This window comes from Poeciliopsis prolifica, unplaced genomic scaffold (genome assembly GCF_027474105.1).
Source record: "Poeciliopsis prolifica strain line A6 unplaced genomic scaffold, Auburn_PproV2 SCAFFOLD075, whole genome shotgun sequence".
NCBI lineage: Eukaryota > Metazoa > Chordata > Actinopteri > Cyprinodontiformes > Poeciliidae > Poeciliopsis > Poeciliopsis prolifica.
Genome location: NW_026562450.1, coordinates 1,598,190 through 1,625,311, shown reverse-complemented (window position 1 = coordinate 1,625,311; position 27,122 = coordinate 1,598,190). Strand labels below are relative to the sequence as shown.

Sequence of the window (27,122 nt, the reverse complement as noted above, 5' to 3'; positions counted from 1 at the left end):
GTGAAACTGTTTGGCTCAGGTGAGCGAGTTGAGCGCACGCTCTGCTTCTCGCCGTGATTCACACGCCGACCATGCAGACGGCGACTGGAGCAAGCGGAGACTTCTGACGTCAGACCGGGAGAACGACACGCGCGACCAATAAGGAGGCCGGGGATGAGCAGCGCGAGGACGGAGCTCGCCGAAGAGAAGGCTAATAACCATGCCAACCGGAGAATATAGCGCGCGCGCCGCTGACTAGGGGGGCGGGGGGGCACCGAGGAAGAAGAGAGGGGGTGAGGGGGGGGAGGCAGCAGAAAGACAAGGAGGGAAACCCTGAAAGAAGACACAACAGTCGCTCAAAGGAGGAGAGAGGAGCGACAGAGGCATCCCGGTTCCTTCAAGGGGAAGAAAAGGACGAGGAGCTGGTACATTTTTTAAAAAATTCCCTCTTCCATCTCGGCGGCATGGTTTCCCCTCCATTCCCACTTTCTCTCCAGCATCCCCCCCTCCTCCTCTCCATCCTTCCCCGCATGCCCCCTCTCGCTGGCTCAGGGACCGCACTGCTGCAGCTGACTGAAACGGTTCAAGGTACACTCTTTTTCTGTTTTTTTTTCTTCACACTTTCTCTCGCTAAACACACACACACACACACACACGCACGCACACACGCACGCACGCACACACGCACACACACACGGAGAGAGGCACACGCGCGCGCGTAACGAGCGGAACGTCGTTTTGTTGTGTTTCGGCGCATGCTAATTAGCCGTTACCGCGGGGAGCGAACCCCGCCGCCACGGAGAGCACGCGAGGCGCACCGCCGACGACCTTCCCTTGGCCGTTTTGCAGTCATTGATGTGGTGTGCGCGTGCATGAGCCTCCGCGCGTGAGTGGAGGCTCATGGAAGAGGAGTGGGCGGAGGGGTGTGTGGAGGAAATTGAGTTGGCGAGGGAGGAGAGAGTGTGTGTGAGAGCTGATTTTTTTTTACCCTTTTTTTATGAATGAAACTCCGCTCCCTCTGAGCTCGCGGCTCTAAAATTAGCGCGGTTGCAGCGTGTGATGTGGATCAGAATCCGAAATTATTATTTTTATTTATTGATTATTATTATTTTTATTTTTTTTGGTGGGGACCGTGGTGGGGGGGGGGGGGAGGGGGGCGGAGAGAGGCTAACGCGCACACGCTTCTCTGCGCGCTCACGTCCACGCCGCCGGTGAATAGAACAGCAGCTCCAACGCTGCGCCGTGCCCCGGGACGTCATGCACCATTTTTGGAGATGCTCTAAAAATAGAATGGGGTGAAGACGGTTCGGTTCTGTATGAAAACTAGAGCCTTGGACTCTGTTCCGCATCTGACAGGTAGGGGCTGCGATGCGTTAAGGCTTGCGATGGCGCAAAGTGGGGGGGCTTAATTGTGTTGTCTGTGTCAGGTTCCCTACAAGCCGAAAAGGAAGGAATACCTCTATCCCTGTGTGTGTGTGTGTGTGTGTGCGTGCGCGTGTGTGTGCGCGTGTGTGGGAGAGAGTGTCCACACCTGCTGTTTTGGTGTTGTAAAAAAAACAAAAACAAAAAAAAAAAACGTCAGGAGTGGGAGTGGGAGCTGGACTGCAACGTGGGTGCTTAAGGGTCAAGTAGATGCTTGTTTTCATGAATGAATATTTGGGTGGGTAGAAACGACTGTTTTGTTTACCAGTTTATTAGGGATGTGATGATACATCCTGCTCATTAGGTGAGACGGTTCTCAATATTCTGTTTGCAGGATGATATTTTAGCGTTTTTTTTTCGTTTTGGTTTTCCTAAACAGAGTAAATGCATTGCGAACATTTACTGTTATACATGTAAGTCACGTGGAAAATTTCAAGGCAAGCCTGACTAGTTTGTGTAAGTCAAAGATGATTTTTTTAAAAAACGGAATAAAGGTCAGAAACCTGAGGCTACTGTTACATTGCTTCACAATGTAGATTTGAACAAGGGCAGGTTGACTTCAACCCCCCTGGCAGTATTTGTCCTGTTGGAATACACACAACTAGCAAAAAGGCATCCATATTTTGCAAGGGAAAGCTTACTTAACAAGAAATAGAGTCGTGTTCTAATATTATAAGATCTCATGTCAAAAGCTCTTGTTACATCCCTTCTCTTCATAAAAAACAGTTAATAATGCATTTACTTGCTATTCTTACTTTTTGCCTGTTTTTCATTCCCACAACATATTTTCTTCATTTTCTTCAAAATGCTAATTGGAAGCATCATATTACCATCACACTTTACAAACGTGCTTCGTTCTCTAGTTTATGATTTAATGAACTGTGCTTTTCAATCTTGCTTTTCTGTCTCTGGTAATGTCCTGCACAATTGTCTTTCATTCTTCTGCCATTGAACTTATATACTTCTACCTCCCTCCTTCCTTCCTATTTGTTTCTTGTTTCCTCCAGCTATGGTTCTCACCCTGGCTGCCACCGCAGCAGCCATGAGCGGCGGTGGTGGCAACGGCTTCAACACTTCCTCCCCCCTCGACCCATTCGACTCCTCAACGTCTTGGAGCGTAAGCGAGGATCCCTCCAACTCTTCTTCGGAGCCCTTCTTGAGAACTCTGACTCCGGACCTCCAGCCGGCGACCACTGCTGGGACCGTGCAGGAAGTCAGCCCTTGGGATATTGCGTTGTGCGTAACGGGGACGCTCATCTCCTGCGAGAACGCCTTGGTCATCGCTGTGCTGTTCTACACACCGACACTTCGCGGGCCCATGTTCATCCTGATCGGATCGCTAGCCGTGTCAGATCTTCTGGCTGGTCTGGGCCTCATCTTAAACTTCGTCTTCACCTATTTGATCGACAGCTCGGTAGAATTTGTGACGTTGCTGTCAGTCGGACTTCTCATCTCGGCCTTCTCCGCTTCCGTCTTTAATATCCTCGCCATTACGGTTGACCGCTACCTGTCGCTGTATAACGCCCTGACCTACCACACCGAGCGGACAGTCACTTTCACTTACATGATGGTGGGTTTTATCTGGGTGACGTGTGTCACTCTGGGCCTGCTGCCGGCACTCGGATGGAACTGCTTCAAAGACCAGTCTACGTGCAGCATCTGTCGCCCGGTCACCAAAAACAATGCGGTGGCGCTCGCCGTCACCTTCCTCCTCGTCTTTGCCCTCATGATGCAGCTGTACCTTCAGATCTGCAAAATCGCATTCCGCCACGCACAGCAGATTGCGGTACAACACCAGTTCATGGCCATCTCCACCACCAAAGGGGTCTCCACGTTGTCGGCCATCCTGTGTGCCTTCGGGGTGTGCTGGCTGCCATTTGCCATGTACTCCATTGTGGCCGACTCCAGCTACCCCATGATATACACCTACGCCACCGTCCTCCCAGCCACCTGCTGCTCCGTGATCAACCCCGTCATCTATGCTTTCCGAAACCCAGATATCCAGAAGTCTCTGTGGATGGCTTGCTGTGGGTGCGTCCCATCCAACCTCTCCTTAAGACCCAGGACTTCCAGTGACGTGTAGCAAGAAAAGCTAAGGGGTCTAGATGATGCAAGACGAAGAGTCGGGGTAAAAGGATCGAGAGTTTGGCGCGAGAAAGGCAAGAAGGCTTTGCTCTCCTCCTCGCATCAGGGCTGGAAAGCTGATGACAAACGCTGAGCTGGCCACAGTCGAAGAGGCACCGACAGACGACTGAGAGGAGGGACGGTCAAAAAAAGAAGGAGCTAATAACGTCCACGTTTGTAGCCTGAAGAGCAACCAACTGCAGGAAGTAAGCAGCAGGAAACCAACTGCAAAATCCTGACTCAAGGTATCTTTTAAAACTCCCTCCTTCTTTGGTAAAGGAGAGAAGTTAAGCCCCTCATGAGTAGCAAGGTGAAATTTTGGTTGAGGAAAAAAAAATTGTACTAGATCTCCAGAGGATGCTCTGGATGGTTATGCAAACAGGAAGGATCCTTAAAATACTGTACATCTCTTCACTCAAGTGTTTGAAATCAAGTGCTGTGTGGATAAAAATACAATGAGCTAAATATACAAAAATGAATAACTTTCAACATTCTCAATGAGCTATATTTGTAGTCGTCTCTTGATAAATTACTAAAAAAAAAACAAAAAAAAAACTGCTCTAAATCAGCCATGTTCCCTTTAGGTCGATGAAAAGAGTGCAGCAAAAATCAGCTCTGTAATTTCCCCATTACTTTCTAAGCCCATTTTAAATTTACCCAATGCCAACATGCCAGCCTCTGTCGACAAACGTCCAAATGAAAAACAACAGCAGAAGAAAAAGATCTAACCATTAAGTGAACTGATAAACAGAAAAATTTTAGGGAGAGATTACTAAATTTAGACCTGGCATGTGTTATCCTTGGCGTCATGACATCAAACCTGTTCGGCATCTGAGGAAAAATAGGCTTCTCAGGCTGCTGCTGGGCCGTGACTACAAAGCAGAGAGCTGAATTCAGCACCAAGGACAGCTCACTGCAGAGCGCCGCTACCCTGGGAAATGCTCTCGGCTGTGGTGGTGGTGGGGCTGGGTGGGGGCGCGGCGGGAGGGGGTCTGGAAAAGTAGGCTATGCTGTTCTTTACACCATCTTGCTGAGGATCGGTAGATGGCGATGGGGCTTAAAGGACAATTGCATTTGATTGCATTAGGTCTATGTGAGGTTCAGCTGGAGCCACACATAGTGCTATGTTTTGATAGGATTATCAAAACTGTCATCTCGTTTGAGGTCATTGGGCTGCTTTTGTTCAAACCACAAAAACTACACTTAACTTTGTGTTTCGACGCTAATTTGAACAAACATTGAAAAACACCCGCTAAATTAAACACTTGTTTTCAAAAGCTTATTGAGCACAATTGTATTATTTTTAATCTTCACTGTGCAGACTAAAACAAATGTAATAATCCGATATGAGCAGGTTGGTAGTAGGACTATCTGCTCTGTAGCACTCTCAGTCAGCCGTTAACCAGACACGCTGCTTGTAGCTTACCAGCTGTAGTTTTTAAAGAGCGTAATATGTATAAGACTCAGGGTTTCACTCAATGTAATGTAAGCTTGGTGGGCCACCAGGCTTTATTTGTACCCCCACCAGGCTTAGCATTGTTAATTTATCTTAGGTTTTATTAAATTATTGACTTTTTTTTAAGACTTTGTAGTTGGCGTTTAGGTATTAATCTCCCAGTCTTCCAAAAATGCATAACTATCAAGTAATATCTTCAAATTTTCTGTCAACTTGAAATACTTTAATTCAAAAACACTGCAGCCGGGTGGACGACTGTCCTGCGGTCCCGAGCAATGGGTCTTAGCAAGTTTTCTGGGAGAAACCCTGAAGACTGACAGGCTATGGTTAAATTGGCAGGGTTTCCTCTGCTGTATAATAAGCCTGGCAGACCACCAGGCTTTGTTTGCCCCCTCCCACCTGACTAAGCCTTGTTTATGTATTTTAAATAGGGACTTTTTATACACCAGTAACAGTGACAGTAAAGACGGATTTAGCTCGGTTTATAATGACCGCATTGAGCTGAGCTCCTGCCCATTGGCCTCACATGCTATAATAATTTTCCAAATATGATGCCTGCTCATCCACCTCTGAATTTCTGAAACTAAAACACAGAAACACGATGGGCTCCTACCAACGGGCTTAGCAGATTTTCTGGGGGAGACCCTGTATATTTCCAAAAATGTGACTTTCTTGTAAACGAGGGGGGGGGGAAGCAAGTGCCTTCTTTCAGCTGGCTGATCAGCAGTGCACAGCAGCAGACGGGGAAAGGAAAGCAATGCTTTATTCTGCGCTCCAATCTCATCAAAACAACATTGAACTGTAGGAATCAAATCGTACCGATTTGGAATCTGCACCTATTTAAAACATCTGGGTCAGTCGGTTCATGCCTCCCGTGTTTATCGCCAAGCTCCATGCGGCCGTTTACCCAAAGCAGCTCTAAACGCAAGCGCTCTAGATTGCTTCGGTTTGTGCTGCCGTATGACTTCCATCTCAATTCCCCAGCTTGCAGAACGTCAGCAGCAGCCGGATTTGCACTCGACCCGCCCCGAAGAAGCAGTTGCAGCTCTGGCCCGGAGCTCCTCTGAAGGCTTGGCGGGTTAATGAGAAGCCAGAGAGAAGAGGTGACGTGGCGTGAAATAGAAACGGCAGGCGAGATGTACTTTAACGTAGCCTTGAGTCACACAACTGCACAGCTCTCTTCCACTGGAGGTTGGAAGGTATATTTCCATCTGAAAAGGCATCGCGCAAGTTTAATCCCGTTAATGTTATTAACATCTCTGCACCAGAGAGATGATGTTCAGAGAAGGAGCTAAAGAGGTGATCATTTCCAACACTTTGTCTGCATTTAAATGAGAGTTTTCTTTCTCTCGTGTTCCTCTGCACAACCTCAGAGAGAGTTACGATGACTAAGCTACTGGCATCCTGCTAATATAGGTGTGTGGGAGGTGTGCTGGCTTTGGGAAAATCTATATGGGCTGTAGATTCAAACTGAAAGTTTAGAGTCAGAAAAAAATAGCTGTTTTTTTTTTTTTTTTGCAACAACAGGGAGTTTACTTTGAATTTAGTGCTTTCTACCAAATATGTTGCAGGAGATGAAAGCAAAAATCATACCGTAGAAAATGGCACATCGGAGAAGCAGTTTAGCTTTTGTTATTTTCTGTGTTGTATGTGAAACCTTTTAAAAGAAGCATTTTCTATGTTTCTTGGCAGGAAAAGTACAATCAGTTGTTTTTGCAGCCGTTGTTAGCAAAACAACAGCTGCACAATTTTCTGTCAAAGACAAGTTCTTTCGGTTGTGTCTCGTTTCTTTTGGTTTTCCTCCCTTTTGGTATTATATGGAGCAAAATATACTTTGTCCAGCTGCATTTTACTGTGTACAAAAAGCCACAATGAAGGTGTAGAGACAAAGAAATGTGGTCAGCTTGTAAACGTAGCTGAAAAAATAACAAACAGAGAATTTGACTTCATATTGGATTTAAAAGGAAATGATCTGAATGGATGGCTGTGTATCCAAACTACTAAATCTTTGAAACAAAAATCTAAAAACATTGTATAAGGTGAACTCATCTGTCAAAGAAGCTTTGACCACCTCTCTTTTGTACCAACACTGCATTGATGGAACTGCCTAATGGTTAATCACTAGCATCAATAATTAGGTAAAACACATTCAATTACCCAGAGGCTTGAGATGGATGTAATAGTTTGGTACTTTGGAGAATAAACAAAGTGAAAGTAAAATCAATCCTTGAATCCATTTTACGTTAAAAGTGGATGCAGACATTTCCTTTGCAGGTCATATGTCTATAAGGTTTTGTCAAAAAACAACTCCAAGCATTTGTTTTTGGAAATGCTAGATGGGACAATCGGGGCTGTGATGAATTTGGTGAGGGCTGTATTGTTTCTGTACCTGACTTGGTCTGATTTCTAAAAGGTGCACAAGAAGAACAGTTCCCTGAAATATGTAAAGACCTTCTTGAGCAGCTTAAACGGTGGCTGAAAAGATAAAAAGCTATGGACTGGATTTGAAAGGGAACAAGTTTGTGTTTTATGTTAGCGAGAAAGCTGAGTCACAGAATTCCCATATTTTACTGCTGGTGGAAATTATCTCCAGAACATCCAATTATTTTGGGTCTCGCATTACTTTTAGCCATATGCTAATGCTAACCTAGCATAGCTGGTTTTTAGGTGAAACTTTTTAATCTTCTTAATGTATTGGATATCAAATTTTGCCACAGCAGAAAGAAGTTACAATGATTTATAGTCATTCAAAAACGAGTCCAAAGTCTGGACTTTTAACCATGTGGAGAAAATTGCTTTGAGAAATTTTGTGGCTAGCTACTGATGGCCAGTTTTTTGGCTAATTTTCACACAGGGATTGGTAAAACAGTTATCTTGCAGAGATTTGTTATTTATGTTGAAGCACAACCAATGTGCAAATATAACTCAAACCTTTGATTTCCAACTGGCAGTTTTCCCTAGCTTAAAAAAAATTATATTTTGGTTTTTTTGATATAGAAAAACTGTAAAAACAAAATAAGAAAGATTAAGCTAAATATTCTGGCCAACACTGTACTCCTAATTCACCCAGGTTATTGCATTTTGACATTCAAAAACTTGCTTTAAAAAAATTCTTCGCTTTTCTGCTATATAAAAAGCTGCCACTCTGAAAGCTAACCGATATAGTTTCCATTGGACTACAAATCATTTAATTAAACTATTTGGAAAAATTATCAAGACCTTTCAGCGATACGCCACAAATTTGGCAGATGTCTATGGTTCAATTATAAATTAAATCCAATGAAAAACATGTTTGAGAAAATTATTGTTCTTTCACCTTAACAAGAGTGACTAATATATTAGTATCAAAGTATCAATATTTTTAGGAATGGTCATTTTCTTCTTTAGAAAGATTTGAGCTAGAGTTTTCTTTTTTTTAGTTTCATATTCAAGCTTTGGTTTTATCAAACCAACATATCTTTAGACCAAGTCGTGCAGTACAAGGTTTGTTTGTTGCGTTTTCTCCGTCAGTGTTGGCTTGAGCCACAGTATGTAAGATTTCACGAGGGTAAAATAAATCCAAAGTGAAGAATTGATCCAATTCTGGTGGAAATCGTAAAAGCCAGATAAAGAGACGTCGAGCCAGCAGTTTGATGAAGCTATTTCCAACATTCATCAGCCGAAGCAGCCGATCAGCTGACAGCATGAGTAGCATTCATGGTTTTGTTTTAATTTTGTTTGTTTTAAGATGATGCCCGTGGCCCCATCTGGCACGTCCAGCAGTTAAAAATACTCATCTGTGAATATGGCACTGACTCAACCATTCCTGGGGACGGGAGTGAAGCGACCACTCACTGTGTGTGTGTGTAGGTGTGTGTGTCTGCTGTCCTGTGCGTGCTCCACCCAATAAGCATAGCCAATTGTAAGGAACCATAACTCAACTAACTCTCACTGTAAACAAAAACACTTGCTGAATGGGTCTGTCCGATGCTACGCCCGACGATAATTGTTTTGCTGTTTTTATTTTTATTTTTATTATTGTATTTTTAACTGAAACTGTTCAAGTGAGGGTGTGTTATTCTTTCTTATGCAAGGCTGTACAGAAATGTATATTTTTGTAATGTTTATCATCAGGGCATGAGTTCCAAGTTATGCTCGCTGCTGTGCTTGTGTGCGCGTGCGTGGACGTTTCTTCCTCTTCTTCTTATGTTTTCTTCCTATTTATAAATGTTTACCGTTTCCTTTTTGGAGGGAAAAATTGTATTGAATATGCTGAAAAAGTGCCATTTTATTTATTTGTTGTTTTTTACTTATTCAGTGTCTTATTTTTGATTCCTGTACATTCATTTTTGTTTGAAGGTGATTCTCGTAGCAGAGTCCGAAGTCACTGGAGCGCTGATCTGTGAAAAATAAAAAGAGCAACAACAAAATCTCGACACAACGGCTAAAACGTAGAAGGATCTAAAAAAGGATGAAAACAGTACGCTTTTAAAAAAAAGTGTACCTGTGAGTTGCAATCGATCACTACGCAAACAGTATAAAACTCTTCTGAACTGCAATGCTGTGAAGATGCATTTGCCCCTCTACAGATTTCTTCCGTTTGCCCATTTTAGATCACCAAACGAAACTTCGTACCACTGAATTATAGCAAAAGTGAATTAAAAAAAATTGAACAAATAATGATTTCACTGATGAGAGGAAAGCTGCTGTCCAAAGCAACCTGTGAAAATTTAAACGCCACAGTTATATAAAACTGGCTTAACTTCAGTTGCTCCAGCCAGGCGTCATTACTGCCAGACCGGAAAGATCCAAAACTGGTGATATCAATTTTGACTTACCAATATTTTCTGGCCCTAACCGTTTAATCAACGGTCACATCATTTTCTAAAAGTTGTAGCATTTCTGCTACCAAAACCATGCATCAGGTGTGGGAATAAAGGGCAGTTAAGTTGCATCCAGTGAGACAGATGTATAATGAACAGAGTGAATGTATTTCACTGGGTATTTGAACAAATGTCACATCAGCATGTTGCACACACTGATATTGTGAAAATCAGAATTTAGTGGAAAACGTGCCTCCTGTTAGCTCTTGGGCAAAACCAACACCGCATCTCAAAACTCGACCGTCGTAGCCACAGTGTGATGGTCTGGGGTTCCTCTTCTTCAGGATCCAGATGACTGTCCATCTTTGGTAGAAACACCAATTAGACACTCGCAGAAAATCCTGAAGGAGAGCAAATCGGCAGGTGACTTGGACACAGTCACAAAAACAAACAGCAAAGTTGAAAAGAAAAATTCTGTAAGGGGACAAAAACTTTTTCACAGTCCTGTGGATTGTTGTGCTGCGACTCTGACTTTCATTCACAAAGCGCAGCGATGTGAGCAGCATTTCCACCCATAAAACGACGGGGAGGCAGGGAGACGGGAGCCAAAGTACGTCACAGAGTCTTGTTTCGAGTGACGTCATTTTGTCTGAGTCGTGTCTGAGGAAGCAGGTCGTTTCAAAGACATCCCCGTCTCCTCCCCCTCCCCTCGTCTTTAATCATCCCCCGTCCCAAACACGCATCCCTCTCTGCTCTGGACTTAATCGTCCTGAAAAACAAAATGGAACCATTTTCTATTTCAACTTTCCACCTTTTTATCCCCCTCTTTGCGTTTCTTTTTACTTGCCGAACATTTTTGCTTGCTTCCTTCCGCCTGCAGGAAGCCAGCCTGTCAGGTGTGCTCTAAAAATAGTTTCTTCCATAGAGGAAAAAAAAAAAGAGAAGCTGCAGAAAAATAAAGAGAAAGGAGATGGAATTAAGCAAATCGGCATAGAAAGAGCTTTTTTTCTTTTACCTCATACAAAGTTTCATTCCTCCCATCTGTCTTTTCCTCCAGAACAAAGTCACGCATATATTTTTCTGTCTTTCTGTCCCTCATTTTGAGCCTTCCCTCTTCGTTTCCCCATGAGCACAAGCATTTGCATCACAGTTTTCAATAAGCAGGGTCAGGGGCGAGTGTGTACCACAAATAAACCATCTGCAACCCCCGATTATGAAAACACTTCAGGCAAGCAGAGATTGTTAATAAAAAAAAGTAAAAAAAAAAAAAAAATCATTACAGAGCTAATTTTCTATCAGACCAAATATGGCCTTCATAGAAAAAAAGAAACATTGTTTTATGCATCAATGTTGTAGGCTTGGATGAGAGGCTAATAAAGCGTCTCTCTCTACTATTGGGTAATTAATGATACTGTGATGTCATAGACCTGATAAAGCGTCCGTGAATCATGTGAGGTGTGTATTTAATTTAGTTTTTCTTTTTAATTTAATTACTTTTTCTTGTTTTGTTTTTTTGGTTCTCTCAAGTTTTTGTTGTGACACGATTGATCAAAAAGTACAAATGCACTTTATCAGATGGACATGTTACACATTGCACTTGTAAATGTCGAATGTAAAACTACGAAGAGAAAGATTTATTTTTTAATATTGTAAATAAATAAGAGAAAGTGTGGAGGGAAAAAAAATGGGGGAAAAAAAGAGCGTTGACAAATATTTGCCAAATAAACTGCAAACAACAAAAGAAAACCAAAAAAGAAAGTTTTTTTTTCTTTGTGTGTGTGTGTGTGTGTCCAGGTTGTTGACGTCAGCCGGTGTGTTTGTAGGAGCGAGATCGTGTGACATTAGCTTCCTGTGGGTGTTGTTACGAGTGTTTATGTGGGAAAGGGTAGTGGATGTGTGTGCCTGTGAGTCAGCGCTGCAGGGTCACTGTAGTGTGAACCAAAATGTGCCGGGTACATAAAAAAAAGAAAAACAAAAGGACGAAAGAGATGCTGCTGAATTATTAAAACCACTCCCTGGTTGCGTAACAACAGCAAAAGGTGTAAGACAGAGGCAGTGTGAGGAGGGAGAGAGAACGGGAGAAATGGGGCGGCGTCCACCGGGAGAGAAGAGAAGGGAAGGCGGGAGGATCTACTCGACATGATTGGTTTTTGTGTTCATGTTAGGTTTTATGCAACGTAGACAAAGGGTGTTCCTGACCCAGACGTGCACAGAATGACTGCCAAGGTCACCGAATTACATTTTCTGTCTGAGCAGCTGAAACCCGAGATGTGAATCTTTCAACGTCTCGAGATTCGATTCCAATATTTAGGGTCACGATTCAACTCCGAAACCGATTTTGCTATTCAAATGGTCGCCAGATTCTGTTTACATTTTGTGATTGACAAGAGGAAAAGACGGTAAATAGAATATTAATTTAAAACAATCCTATAAGGTTCCATTAAGTATTAAATTCCACCAGATTATATTTCAACTATAGCAGGTTTTTATGCATAAAATACATAGTTCTTATGTGACGCAACACTTCCGAGAACTTTCCCACCGACGGCCATCTTGGTAGGTATGCACGGCTAACCCTCATGACAATTGCTACTGAGTTGCTACTATAACAATAAACATTCCTATCTAACTTATAAACAAGACAAGCACATTACAACTATTATGTCAAAATTTTTTTCTCTGTTTACTTTTTTTTGTTGTTGGTGTAGAAGCCATAGTTGATCCATACCGTGTGTTGCGCTTGCCTACCAAGATGGCGGGTCAGTGAGACAGTCACTTCCCAATTAGACTTGTGCGAACTATATATTCTGGCTTTTCTCCTACAGAAGAAAAATATCAAATATTTATTCAAAATATGTGGTGGATGAAATGACCAAGTGGACGCGTAAAGCGATATGCAGCTTACTTGCAAATGGGAGCGGCAATTCAAATTTGAATTGAATTTGTTTAAAACGTAAGCAAATTAAATTCAGAAATACTTTGCGGATCCCAAAGGGAAATTAAATAATAAACAAGACACATTTTAAAATTCATTTTTGAGCATTTTGAATCAATTCAGAGTTCCCAGGTACTAGGAATGGCGCCTTTAGTAGAAACTCAAAACTCCAATCTTTTTCCAAACAATGAACTCACCGTCCTAAATGCTTTTGTGTTGTGCCAAACACTCTTTGTGGCAGATGTTGTTACTGATGGAAGTATGCTCAAAGTTAACCATTTTCAGAGGATGCAAAGCAAGGTAAAAAGCTACTACCATGTTGAGAGATGTCAGTGATGAGAGAAAGCGAGATCCTGAAACTTTTAGATGTGCCTCTGCTGCACCACACCTGAATAGAATAATTAGGTCACTAGCAAGGCTCTGGAGAACTGAACTGCACAAGGAGGATATTAAGCCATTTCATTCCAGTGTTTTGTACCTGTGACACATCTAAAAACTGCTGGACAGCAGCCCTTTAGGACTGGAGTTTGAGACCTGTGATCTAAGCAGATAACAGGAAGGCTTGATTAATTAGTAATTACACTCTATTTTCACCTTTTGCTAACAGTGAAGGTTTGAATTTAAATTTTTTAGGCCACACACAGAGGAAACTGTTGTTGGTAAGATGACTGTTCAATATTTCAGACGTGTATATTATATTACATTATATAGTTAAACTTTGATTTGCAGAGACTCCTTGCTATGCAGGTGTGTACAGTAGGCAAAGATTGTATTACAGTAGCAGCAGCACCACTTCAACTTATTTTTAAGAATGAAATATAAAGCTTTGTGTAAATTTAGCTATTTTAAAGATCCAAATTGAAATAATTAATACAAACAAAATAACAAAAGTCAGACAAAAAACATATTTTTCCACGTCAGTTTCGTTCAATATAAACTTGATAAAAATTTAACAAAAACTTCAGGTGTTTCTGGTGAATGTTTGGCCAAGACAAGTTTGCTTCTCATCCACCAGCAGTCGCTCACGGTGGGTAGAGTGGCCAGAAACGTGGCAGAGTAAAAACAGTTTCAAAAGTACAAAAAAAAAAAGTTACTCCAGTAAATGTAACTAGTTACCGCATCTAAATCTGTGAAACATTTCTGTGTCACTCAGCCTTTAATCTGCAAACAGACCCCTCTGCTTGCGTGAGCTGGAGAATCGTGACAGCGTGATTTGTGCGTCTGCAAAGCCCAAACTCCTTGACTCGCCTTTATGCGGCTGCAACACGATGGTGAAGAGCTCCACCTGCTGGCTGCGGGTGAGTACTGCAGTTCAGAAGTGGGGAAAAGCCGCAGCATCCCGCACACACACACACACACACACACACACACACACACACACACACACACACACACACACACACACACACACACACACACACACACACACACACACAAACCTCACTTGTTTTTACGTCAGCAGCTTCAAAACAAGCCCGATTCCCCCCCTGTTCGTCAGCCTCCCGTCACGCAGGGCAGATCTCCCACCCTCACATCCTCCACTCGCAACAAACGGCCCCACTGTGGAGATGTGGTGGGAACGTGAGAACCCGAACCGGAGCGATTCGTGGTCCTGACTCACGCGTCGCCGCTGCGATTTCGGGAGTTTAATGATTGAAAGTTGTGAGCTCGAGTCCCCCTGCACGCAGCCTGGAGCTGAATCACGAGTGGACCTGCTGTGGACCAGAGATTACCAAGACATCACCAGGGTGACGTCAGAGATGAGCAGAAACACTTTGACATGGTCTTTTCTTCTTTAAAGATGTTTTTTTTTATGGTAAGCCTTATTTTGGGCTAAAACATGATTTAAAAAAAAAAGAATTTTTTTTTTTTTTTGCAAAAAATGACAACGTTATTTTAGAAAGGTGGCGGGTTACGATATGAAGGTCTAGGTCTAAACACCCGAAAGTGATCAACGTGTCTTCCTCTTCAATCTGAAGGCATGGAAGCAGTCTTCAGTCCTATTGAGGTCAGCTTCAATAAGACGAGCCCAGGACATCTGACTGCTTTCCATTACATTCTCCATTGCTCTTCATTGACTCGTTGAAGGGTAAAACTCTTGAGTCCAACATCTTCTCTACTGCTAGACGTCAAAGCTGAAACGTCAAAGCATTCTTACGACAACGCGTCAGACAAGAATGCAGGCGGTTTGATTTGAAGAGATCCAGCTCAATGGAAAACTTACAGGTCACAGAAGTGGAGAAATGAGCCTGGGATGCTTGGAAAGAGCATTGCAAGGTTTAGCCAGTGGCAACATACACCAAAGTGTCTGCAGATGGAACAGTCACTTCTAAATACAGGATCTAGTGTTACTATGAAGAGCTCTAAACATAGTAGATGAGAGAAAAGTCATCAATGTCGTTTTTGAATTTGAGTGGTAGGGGTAAGTGAAAGAGCAAGAAGCTTCTTGCGAATGTTCTCCAGATGTATTTCAGGAGGAAGTTCTCATATAAATGATGGTGTCATTCGAATACAGCTGCTTTTCAAACTGCTGATGCATTTTTATTGTGTTCTATAGAATGGTCTTATTAGTATGCAACTGTGCCTATAAAGTGCAATCTGTCACTTTTGATCCCACACTTAGATTTACACTAGAGTTTGACTAAATCGGAACACACTTCTCAAGATAAACTTCATAACCTTTCCGCCACCCCCAAAAGAACGAGACTTGAGTCATCTGCACTGTTCTTTGCGAAACGGTGCTTGTGTGAGATTTATTTTGCTTTTTCCTCTGACCTTTCGGTTTCCATCCTCTCCTCTCCGCTGTGTCACCATCTGTGTACCGAAAACGGGAATCGGCGCCCGCGGTTCCCACCCCCGCCCTGCCAAAGCCTGCCTCCTGACCATGTTGACCGAGAACGGTGGAGTCATGGCTGCTCAATTTGCGTAACAGTTACGTTTTACTGCCAGTGCTGAGCCACAGTGGCTCCTTTCTTTTACTAAGACTCTGCATGGGTCTAATGACTCATGGTAGATGAGTAGAAAATCACATCAGCTTTTACAGGAAGTCCTCTTTTACCGGAGCCAAGCCCCATTTTTTAAACTTTTACCCATCCTATACACAACATTACAGTGGACAGATAATCAAAGGCAATTTTGATGAACTGAATTTTGACAGTTCTTGTATAAATGTGGGCGTTAGCCGATTGTATACTTCACAGGGCTGTAGTGTGTCACCCTATACATTACTTATCAGCTGAGGTTTGTCTGGTAGGCAGTGGAAATGTACTCCAACCAACATGGCCGCCAGATCAGTAGCGCCCCCTGGAAAAAGGTAGGTGACACTGCAGGCCTCCCGAGAGAATCACGTTCACGTCATAGAAACACATCGTCTTCGTCAATGAAGACATAAATGTAAAATAAAAACAAAAATTGGGAAAAAAAAATTCTTTGGTTTTGCATTTACTTCTTCATTCACACAAACAAAAAAAAATGTATAGGCCTGTTTTTTCTTTCCAGCTCTGTTACCTTAAAAAAATTTGTTCCTGTAAAAATTTTCTGGGGTTGCCAGGCACCATGAGATTATCTTGCAATTTAAAATACAGAAATATATGTTTTAATTAGGAAGGAAATCATAAACCTGTCACTTAAAGTGGACAACACGTATCACTATTTGTATTTTAAGTGTGTATTGATCTTAAAAATATTTTTAAGTGATATTTTTGGTAGAGAAGTTTCTTTAAGTTATAGTTATATAGCAGTAATAGGTACATATTGTACCTTTCAAACTAAAAAGACGTATTGATGCATTGGAGCTTAACTCGAGGTCATATGAGGATGATGCTACGGATAGCATGCTAGCGAATGAGAGTATCTCAGAAATTAAAGGGTTTTGATAGTGGAGCTGATAACACAATATAGCTCAAATATTGTTTTCAAGCTACTGAAAAAAATAACATAAAAACAGGATGACACCAACAGAAGCAAAGGAAACCCAAACTGCTGTTTTAATCACTATTTATTGACTTTAGTCACATGCATACTTGCTTACAGCTGATTTTAGTGTGCAATACACAGCTTAACTTTGTTTTATTGTCTAGGTTATAGTAAACCAAATGCATTGAACCGCGAAGGCTGCCTTACCAAAAGTTTATACAACATGATTCATTTTGTCACATTTTCAACACAGAAGAACATTTTCTTTAAAAGCCAGAAGCCACAGATACACAAGGTACGGGTGTTTGGAGAACGTCATCGTTGTCGTTAAAAGTCGGTCAAGCCGCAGTTTTACATTCTCGTAATCTTGGGCAGATTTCTTTAAAACACACAGATGGATGTGTATCTATGACTCCCGCACAACAACACGACCACCGAAGAAACAATTTGGGTAATATAGCAGATTTAATGCCTCTTTGACTTCTCAGTTACAACATAAACTTTTTGTTTTTTTTTCTTTTTACAGTAAACTCTCACCAAGCTTTGTGGCAAAATCCACGCTGGCTGTTTGTATGTGCTTTTTTTTTTCCTGTTTCGCTTCATGGCACGGTTTGAAAATCTTAGTTCGGACTTTTGCGGAGAATACCAAGAACTCATCAACATGTCGTATCATTCAGTCCTTCATCCAGATGTGGTTGTATTCTATAAATTGTGAGTAAACCAACTTATTGTGTGTGTGTGTGTATATATATATACATTCTCCAAAAAAAGCATGGCATCACCTGAAATGTAGCGACACGATAAGTTCTTTTCAACGTTTTGAACACCAAAGCTTTAAAACAGTCTCAGAAACTGAAAAATAAAGATCTGCTAAAGTAAACACGTAAAAAATAAGCCGTTAAAAGAGTTTTTCGCTATCAAAAACGCTGTTTCTGATGTAAAATCCGACACAGGACTCTAGTATCAAATGCTTCTTCTGCTGGATTTTTGCTTCTGTTTGAGATGAGAATACGTCAGGTTAATCTCCTAAGGAATAAAAATCTTTTAGCTGGCTTCTTGGACACATCTTACACTCTGTCATCTCATCTAATGCAAAAAAAAAAAAAAAAAAATCCCTAAAATAAAGCAAACGAATCACTGCAGCACTTGGAAAAACAAAAAGAAGGAAAGAAAAAAAAGCACTTTAGAAAAACACTACAGACCAATCAGTTCACACTGAGGATTAGCCAAACCTATACTGAAAAGAGAGAAGAGATATCATACTATATATTAGTGTTGCAAGTTTCTCACATTTATGTATTTATAATTCACAAGAGCCTCCACGGAAAGCAACGGTATTAAGCGAGTGGGGCCACCAAAAGGAAAAGATGTTAAGATGAAGAACGTTGGTTTTATTTATTTTTTGTCATTAGTATGGTGCTGATTGTGGTTTAGCCTTGAAACATTTATAGAAGACCATGGCTTACAGTCACAGGCTGAAATATTCGGCTTTGAGTTTGGAATGGCTAACAAAGGGTGAGAATAATAATAATAATGCCAATAATAATAATTTTAAAAAGCACAAAACAGTGGGATAAGCTAACTAGCTGGCTTACCGACCGAAGCAATGATATGTAGGCAGAATAACAACTTTAACCAGGCTGGTGAAGCCTGTAATCCTTTGATAGCGTTAGCGGCGTTTTCTTATCACAGTTTACCAAACTACCTCAGTAGGAGAAAGCTACAGCATATCACAATCGTAAAAGATCAACAACAACATCAACTTTTGGGAGCTTGGTTTCCAAACCACATTAACCAAAATGTCTAACCCCAACTTAAAAAAAATAAAATAAATAAAGTTTTATTATCATACTACAAGACCAAACAAAGCTTTAAAACACCTAAAATTTGATATTTCTTTAAAATAACCTAAAATATTATTCTTATTAACAAAGTGAATTCTAAAAATAAACATTACTTTTGCAGATTATTAAATCATGTTATTAACAAGGCCATGTTATGCTTTTTCTCAGAGCTTCATATCACTACTCCAAATCGGTGACAGGCAATGAGTTATATAGGAGATTAAATGTCTTTTTTTTTTTCCTGAATTCATTCAAGATTAGTTTGAAAAAAATATGTTGTTTTTTTCTGCCAAAGAAGAGATTGGTAGTTTGCGTATAGAATTTACAATAGATATGAATGAAGAAGGGTTTCATGTGGGCAAAACTCACCACTAGATGGCAGTACAGTGTTTCCAATATGATCTGTGGTTGTCTTAGTGCCAATAATTTAGAAACAAACATAACATGGACTCTTCATTAAAATATGTAGTGCATTATGATAAATCAGAATTTGTATGAAAATACAATTCATGTATCATTTTTATGTGTGGTTTTGAATAAATGTATTAAAGCAAACTTAAATATATCGGAGAGAAAACAGGCCTGTTAGTTCTCAGCTACCTTCGCTTACTTCCTCTTTAAGGTAAATAAATAACAAACTATTTTGTGAATGGAGCAAAGCTTAAATATCTCGCTGGAACATGTAATAGCAGCTCATCTGGAGAGTCCCGGTGCCGATCCGGTTGGTCAACGGGACCAAACTCCCAAAAGTTTGGCTTCATCTCTGACGAGAGTGCGCGTGTTCCCTCAACAAGCACGGTCATCCGCTAACAAGCTATCGTTTTCCCCGATTATCTTGACGTGCTTCCTCCAGTTCTTTCTGAACATTTGGCAGATATGTAAAGATTGCACTATCGTTAATCTTCCTTGTGCCGCACCATGTGTTCTGTAAAACACATTAAGCCCGTAGTCACAGGGGGACGCTGCCTACACACTGCTTATAACTACCGCTCGGGTGTGAATATAGGGAGATGTTTATGGGTTTGTTTTTCACAGCTTCGTGCTTGCGGTTAAAAACGAGCGGACGGGGGCGGGAGGCTGCCGAGATGGAGGGCGTGTTTATTGTGCCACACACCGCGGGAGGTCTGACATAAAAGCCTCCGTGCTCTCAGCTCGACAAGAGGCGTCGTGAGGGGCAACCGTGCATGCTGAAAGTACGACCCCGTCGCTCGGCCTTCTCCGAGCCCCGCGCCGGCGATCTGTGTAAACAAATGTGTGATTGGTTTTTAGTCAACATTGTAGTTTAAATGGAAACTTCGAAACTGACCCGACATCTTCGTTGTCAACTCAATGTAAAATTTCTCTCTCTTTTAGCTCCGCCAGTCCAGCCTTACAAAGCTCCATCTCATTTTTTCCTCCTATCTTTACGTTTTCTCTTTAGTCAGACCACTCGTTCTCATCCAGCTCCGAGTCGTCGTCGGATTCGCTGTACTCCACGGCGATGCGGCGCGACAGGATGGTGGCCACGTCGTTGCCGACCGGCTCCCGCTTGGCTTCCTGTTCCCTCTGCTCCTGAACCTTCCTCAGCTGGATGCCTGTGAGGGACAAAGGGAAGGGAGGAGCAATCAGATCTGATGAGAGCTTTGTCTATAAATACTTTTTTATCAAACTGTAAGCATGAGCTGTTAAGGATTAAAGGTGTTTTCACACCTGATAGTCCTTGTTCAATTGGAAACCAAAGTTCAGCTGCTGCAGTTCTCTTTCACTGGCTATTGTATCAGACTATCCAAACCATCTGAAAAATGTGTTTACCTCTGTGGAGGTGAACATGTGCCATTGAAGGAATCAACATGTTTTGTCTTTGGCTAAAGACCACGAGTCATTTCCCCCTCAAGCAAGACATGTTTGCATTTCTTTGGTTGTATTTACCCAGAGAAACCCTGGAAGATATTTGCCACATATCCCGACACTCGTACCTCTACGTATGGCGGCCAGCAGGTCGGAGCGTGCGTCGCTCATCGGGATCATCCCCAGCATGGTCGACTTTCTCGTCGAAGGCGCCGAATCCACGGCCGTCTGGCCGACAGCGGCGTGTGGCGGGGACGGGTGAGCCTGGTGTCCCGCGGGCACGCCAGGAGGTGGGGGCGGAGGGGCAGCCGGAGGGGCACCTGAAGGGGGATGGGCGGGGGAGGGTACATAGTTGGCCGGGGGAGGCGGAGGGGAGGGGGAGTAGTGGCAGGAGAGGGCAGAGGAGGTCGGTGGGATGGCGGAGGCGGCCGCAGAAGGTGGCGCTGTGGCAGAATCAAAGGCAGTCTGAGCGGATGGGATGGTTGGCGGGGGTGGCGGGGGAGCTGGAGGGATGTAATACTCTGGTATGGTGGAGGGCTGCCCACTGAAGAGGGAGAAAGAGGTAACAAACATACATATGGGTCAGTACTACTCAATCATCTCGACCACTGACTCCAATACAACCATTGAGACTTCTACTTAGTTTCTTTGGACTGGAAAGAGAAACCAATAGTCTCACCCTACGGCACTAAATTCTGAAATCTTATGAAAAAAGAGATTCATCAACGTAATGGAAGATTCAATCCTTTAAGTCCTCAATGTTTGAACTAAATCAAAGCCACTGAAATATTTAATTTGTAATATTCGCCTTGGTGTCACTTTGTCAATGACAAATCCTACCCGTACCCAGCTCGGTATTCCTTAATCGACTGCTGCCTTGGCCCGTTCACCGTTGGATCTCCACCAGCCTGGACCCCGTGTCCTGATGGAGTCCTGCCGAGGGAAGCTGCGTGTCGACCCGGTGGTCCTGCCCCGGCGGCTCCAGGGGGCTGGTTGGCTGGCCTCAGGCCGCGATCGAGCGACTGTGTCTGGGCGGCAGCGAGGTGATCCCTGCCATGGTGGTCAGCGGGATGGACAGCACTTGGAGCCTGGGTAGCCGGGTGGTTGGGACTTGCCGGGTAGGAGTCAGACGCCATTGACCTATTGGGTTAAAATTGAGGAGGGGAGCGGGGCTTTATTCAAGCGTAGGCTAAAGTAAGATTCTAATTTTGAGATCAGTGAAAAATAAAATTTTTAATCAACAACCAGAGCCTGGATTCCATTTTAGTCGATTTCCATTTGCTTTAATGTTTGGCTATTTGTACTTCAACCAAACTGTGAAGCTTTGATTAGTATATTTGAAATGAAAAATACAACAGAGGGTCTCACTTAAGAGTCCATAGGAGGGCAGCACAGAACTTCAAATGACAAGTCATTTGAAGTTGTCATTTGAAGTTCTTGAAATATATCGGTGGACGTTTATCATTTACAGAAAATTTTTTATCACAATAAGAATTTTGACTTATAGATGCGACAACAAAATTAATAGTGTGACAATGTGACAATTAATGATGTCTAAAACATCCCACAAGTGTCCTTCTTGTCAGGATTGATAGCTTCCATCAACTCTGATCACCACAATATTGTGTCAACTTGGGTATGTGTGTTCAAGATGACAGGAAGTCGACTAAAGAGTAAAATTTGGCCTTCTTCCACATATTTTCTGTCCTCGACATATCTTCTGACAAAAAGGTTAGGATTTTATTTTGTGTTATCACAGTAAACGGGGTCTGAATACGTTCAACAACGTATCAATTCCCCCCACTTCAGAGGTACATGCTGTTTTGTGTTGGTCTAATACATTGCAATTTCTGTGTATAATATAGCAAAAAATAAAAATAGGTTCAAAGGGTATTAACATGTCTTCAAGAAACTGTAAGCCTTGATATTCTGCTTGTCTTTAAATGTGTTGCTGTGTCTTTATGCAACTGCAGTCCAAAAATTTTTAATGGGACACATTTAAATAAATATGGTCAAATGAATGCGTGCTTCCCTTGTCTGGAATATACAAAAATAAATAACTTGATGCGTTAGAAAGGTACAACTGAAGTGGTTTGGGGTTAGCTGTGGATAGCATGTACCTGCTATCTGGGGAGAGGGATCCTTCAGACGACATGCCGTGGTAAGGGGAGGGGGTGAGTCTGGCATCGGGTCGAAATTCTTTATCGTAGGCCAGAACGTTCCATTCCTGACGCCTGTTACGAGCCTTACGCACCTGCGGGACGACACAACAGGAAATAAAAATACTGCAGGTAAAATCTGTGCTTTCTTTTACTTGAAAATCTGTGAAAACAAATTGAGCTCCTCCATCTCCTCCCTGAGCTACTTTAGCAATCTGCTAAAATGCACCAATCTCAATCACAAACAACCAATTATAGCCAGGAGTCGGGTCTTATTGCTGTCAATAAAGCTTGTGTACGGGCTGCTCAATGTGCTAATAACCTATTCACCATCACTGGTGGCCATTCAATCTAACATTAGTATTCTTGACATGCTCTGATATTGGGAAGAAGCAATAGAGTAGTAGAGAACAAGTGGGGGAGTCAAGAGTAGGGAATGAACGGTGTGTACACGAGCATGATTGACAGTGTTAAGACCCGCCTCCTGTCTCTGATTGCTTTTAATTAGCATTGGGAGAAGGCAGAGAAACTAGATTTTTTTCAGATTATCTGTTTCATATGATGCCTTCACAATATAGTGGCATCTACAACAAATATGTGAAAAAAAAATATTTTTTATAGATGTTACATACTGAATTTTTAAATGCATCAAGGACAAGCGGTTACCAACCTTCTTCACTTCTCTGCTCGGGTCTTCCACCTGCCGCTGCTGCTCCTGGAGATGTTACACAGACAGACAAACAGGAGTGGAAAGGACCTCAGTCATTGGCTACTGGCTTTTTGTTTGCAGAAGGAAAGTGATCTGGACCCCGTTTTACCATCACACTGAACCAAACACACACACATATCCACTGGTCTACTCACTACCCAGTTCACTACTGTGCAACACGGACTAGCATACGACGAACGACGGAGCCAAAAATGGGTGGGATCACAGCAAACCAACCAAAACCAAACACAGGAGGCCAGAGAGAGAGAGAGGTGAGATGGTGAGATAAGGTGACGGTATACACACGGACACACACACACAGACGGGAGTTCACGCGTGTGTGTATTTCGTTTTTTCATACAGTGAGGACTTTTTTTTAGTGCTGCTTCTAAATTACAAGGTGTATGGAAGACTTCCTTATTCAGAGGTGAGTGTTTAATGTGTTTTAATGGAGTGTGAGGGCAGGAAGTGAGGGACGTGGGGGTGTGGTGGTGGGGGGGGGGGGGGGGGGGGGTCAGGGGTCTGGGTCGCCTTACAGAGATGGACAGGGGGCTCCTGGGTGGGGCCTGTCTGGAGTGGGGCCTGTCGGGGTGGGCCGGACAGCCCTATGGAAACATGGGAGAAAGACAAGCTGGTGCATTAGACTGAGCAGAGGAAGAGGAAAGAGGAAAGGGTTGCGCATCTTCCAAGACCAGCTGGCTATAGGCAACTGAGAGAAAGGAAGGAGGAGGCGCTGAGGGAATAAAGTAGAGCGATGTCTCAGGCAGCCTGCTGCAGCTTGTTCCATCCTCTTACACCTGTTGTTTTTTCTTAAGTGAACGCTTGATGTAAGGTTCAAAATTTGATAAATGAGTACATTTAGAAGGGAGGGAACAGAAAAAAATATGAAATAAGCTTTAAATTCAAACACAAATATTGACAAAAAGCAGCAAATGCATACAGCAGCAGTTGTTCTGGGATTTGAATGGAAGGATTTATTTTTTGTTAGACTAAAACAAGGTAAGACTATCAAACATCAGCTGTGAAAAGGTTTCAAACAAGTCCACACAACTTTTTCCAATTCACTGGAAGTGGCTCATAATTAAATCATTTTTGTGAAAATTATTTATTCCCAGTTTTCAAAACAATGAATGACAGATTTAAATAATTATTTTGCAGGTCATTTATTTATTGTAATTTTAAATTAAATTGCTGTTTTGTTTTCATACAAAACAGCAATTTAATTAAAGTGAGGTGTGTGATTGGAAACCAAAATATTTGAATCAACTCTACTAATTCTGCAAAGTAAAGAATTGGCAAACTCTTACAAAGGCAGACACATATCTAATGGTTGTTGATGGCCATAAAATGCATGCCATTTAGGTGCAACTTGCTAACTACAGTAATCTGAATAATAATCAGTGATCATATATGTTAGAGCCTCTGTAAAATTTTGAACCTATGTGGTGAGCAAATCTACATTAAATTTGAATTTGAGTATCTACTCATTTTTTAAAGCTAATTGAAGTTTGTTGTACAATAATACCACACATAGGAATAACAGCTTATAATAAACCATCAAGGTATAGTAACTCATTTACTCTTGTCTCAATTTAAATGACTATAAGCAGTTATTTAAATTTTCAAAATCTCTGATTATATCTTGTCACTAATTATCCCCCAGCTGCTGCTGCATTCAACAGAGCACAGCTAAATGGTGACAACATTAAGATAGGAAAGCATCAACATAAATAGCAAAAGAACATGACACAAGTTGGCAAAAATAGAACAGATAAGCAAATAAAGGAGAGGATGACTTAATTTCTTGTAATGTTTCTAAAACACACTCTCCTCCAGCTCCACACTGACACACCAGCTGTACATTCACAACAATAATGCAGCTTCACATGCAAATGCACTCTCCCCATGGAAACGGATGCCTACCTTCTGCCGCCTCTTTTCTTTGCGTTTGTCCTCGGTGGCCTGGAGCATTTTCTCCTTCCACAGGTTGAAGAAGTAGGAGGGATCAGTGTAGAACTTCAGCGCATCCTTCTTGTCATCCCTTGCAGAGGCAAATAGAGGAGCAGAGGTGAAAAAGTAAAACAGAGAGTAGACACATCCTTTGCTGGAATTACGCCTACTCCAAATGTAACCCACCTGTAGGGGCTGAGGATATTCAGCGGCGGGGGCTTGTCGCAGCGGTGGTACATTTCCACCACGGGGTTGGGCACAGACGTCCTGGACACCACCTGCTGGTCTTGAATGGTACTGCTCTTAAATGCTTTTCTCATGTTGATGTCCTGGAGGGAGACTGAAAGACCAGAGAATGTTTCAACTCGGCTGTTTTGAGAAGTTCTGTACGGAAATACCTTTTTAAGTCTTAAAGGCAGAATAGATTAGAAGCTAAATCTTGTTAAACACTTGTTAAAACACTTTTGTCTGGTCATCTGACTCTTGCTTTCAAATTTTACCAGCAAAAGAAAAATTTAAGGTTTTAGAATTTTCTGACAACTATGATAATTATTTAGCAGGGTTCTACACTCAGTGGTATGTGACTACTACTGCTGAAACTTAATGTTTTAATAAAACCCAAGATAAACAACAAGTTGCCACAAAAGAGCTTGTACCATTATTGTATACACTTTCTAAGTATGATCAGTTACGTACTTCAAAGACTGCAACTTTACCTTCAGCCCACAGTAGGAATTGACTTTCTTTACACTGTCATAAACAAGTAATTTTCTAAAATACACACATACACATGCCCACGCACACACAGACACACCCACATAGAAATACAATTTTTTACAAATGAGAAATTTCAACTGTGGCAGCATGCATTCCAAAACAATATCTTGTGTAACCATAAGGAAATTTTATTTTCTTTTTACTTTTTTGCAATCAAACAGTATGAAGAGTTTCTGGGAAGATCAAACTTTTAGGTCTTGCCACATGTTCTCAGTTGATTTATGTCTGGAATTTTTCTATTCTCACAGTCATACTAAACACACACAGAAAGCTGCATTATAAACCACAAATACGCGTATGCGTGTGTATGTATAATCCCTTTAACACTGTAAGAGGTTTAACACAAAACTATCTAGCATCTTCAATATGGCAGAACACACAGTCACACATGGGTGGGATCAGCTGACACCAACCCAGCATATGATAAGGTTAAGTCACAAACGGTGAAACATATGTCCCCGATCATTTAGTATTTGATAAATACTAAATGATCATTTATGTGCACAGAGGCTGACAGAACAGTTAGCTTCTGAATGCAGTGACTTGCTCCTTAAAAACTTAAAGACAAAGGGTTGTTTGATTCACATGTAAGTTTCCAGTGAAAGCACTGAACAGTGTTTGATCATTGCCTCCTAAGCCTCTGTCCCTGTGGCCAAATGAATAATCCACTGCTGTAGAAGCCAATGAAACTTTGATGCAGACTCATCTTCAAAGAGACTTCTTACTCTTCCAGCAAACTTATTTCATTCCTCGCTGTGTACTCTCTTTTAATCTCAAGCATTTTACCTTTTAAAGAAGTGCAAATAACTGAGGGAGGAGCTGTATGTGAAAGGACAAGAAAAAGCTCTCAGGGTACAATAATTTGAGGAATCAATTGTTCCTTCTATGATTTAAACCTAATGCCATCTACGATAACGCAGTTAAAGTGAACATGACATAATAGTTTTACTTATATAACAGAGACATGTCAAGTGTTTTTGCCTTTTCTTGACTAAGCACCATTCTCTTATTCTTCTTTTCTTACAAAATACTCAGATTTCTCCTTACCAAATTTGTCAACTTTACAATATATTCTCCTTTTTTTCTCTTTATGATATTTTTCCTCTTTTTTCCTCATTTCACAAACCCCTCCTTCCTCCTCAACTAGAGAGAAGCCATCAGTGTCGCCATTTTACAAATAAGATGGAGAGACTGAAGTAGATGAATGAAATGAAGGACAGGAG

General features: G+C 41.9%; 2 protein-coding genes across 5 annotated transcripts in view; one reads left to right on the top strand and one right to left on the bottom strand.

Moving 5' to 3' along the window:
• The first annotated feature begins 312 nt into the window (after positions 1–312).
• Positions 313–4,468, top strand: gpr185b (G protein-coupled receptor 185 b). Of its 3 annotated transcripts, none has more exons than XM_055021341.1 (2): positions 313–404; positions 2,409–4,468. In XM_055021341.1, the coding sequence occupies exon 2, from the start codon at positions 2,411–2,413 to the stop codon at positions 3,482–3,484; it is 1,074 nt and encodes a 357-aa protein (XP_054877316.1). In that variant the 5' UTR covers positions 313–404; positions 2,409–2,410; the 3' UTR covers positions 3,485–4,468. The 3 variants fall into 3 exon arrangements, with proteins under 3 accessions (XP_054877316.1, XP_054877317.1, XP_054877315.1); XM_055021342.1 differs by having other exon boundaries at positions 313–567; XM_055021340.1 differs by lacking the exon at positions 313–404 and adding an exon at positions 1,215–1,335.
• Positions 4,469–16,697: 12,229 nt separating this feature from the next.
• zgc:109889 (uncharacterized protein LOC553542 homolog) overlaps positions 16,698–27,122 on the bottom strand; it is a 28,864-nt gene continuing 18,439 nt past the window's right edge. The window contains exons 4-11 of one of the 2 annotated variants that reach the window (XM_055021332.1): positions 25,309–25,462; positions 25,096–25,213; positions 23,709–23,777; positions 23,134–23,178; positions 22,425–22,558; positions 21,151–21,444; positions 20,433–20,848; positions 16,698–20,051 (exon numbers count right to left, since the gene is read on the bottom strand). In XM_055021332.1, the coding sequence (XP_054877307.1) occupies positions 19,894–20,051; positions 20,433–20,848; positions 21,151–21,444; positions 22,425–22,558; positions 23,134–23,178; positions 23,709–23,777; positions 25,096–25,213; positions 25,309–25,462 (1,388 nt within the window). In that variant the 3' untranslated portion in view covers positions 16,698–19,893. The remainder of the gene's footprint in view (positions 20,052–20,432; positions 20,849–21,150; positions 21,445–22,424; positions 22,559–23,133; positions 23,179–23,708; positions 23,778–25,095; positions 25,214–25,308; positions 25,463–27,122) is intronic. The other variant, XM_055021333.1, reaches the window with a different exon arrangement.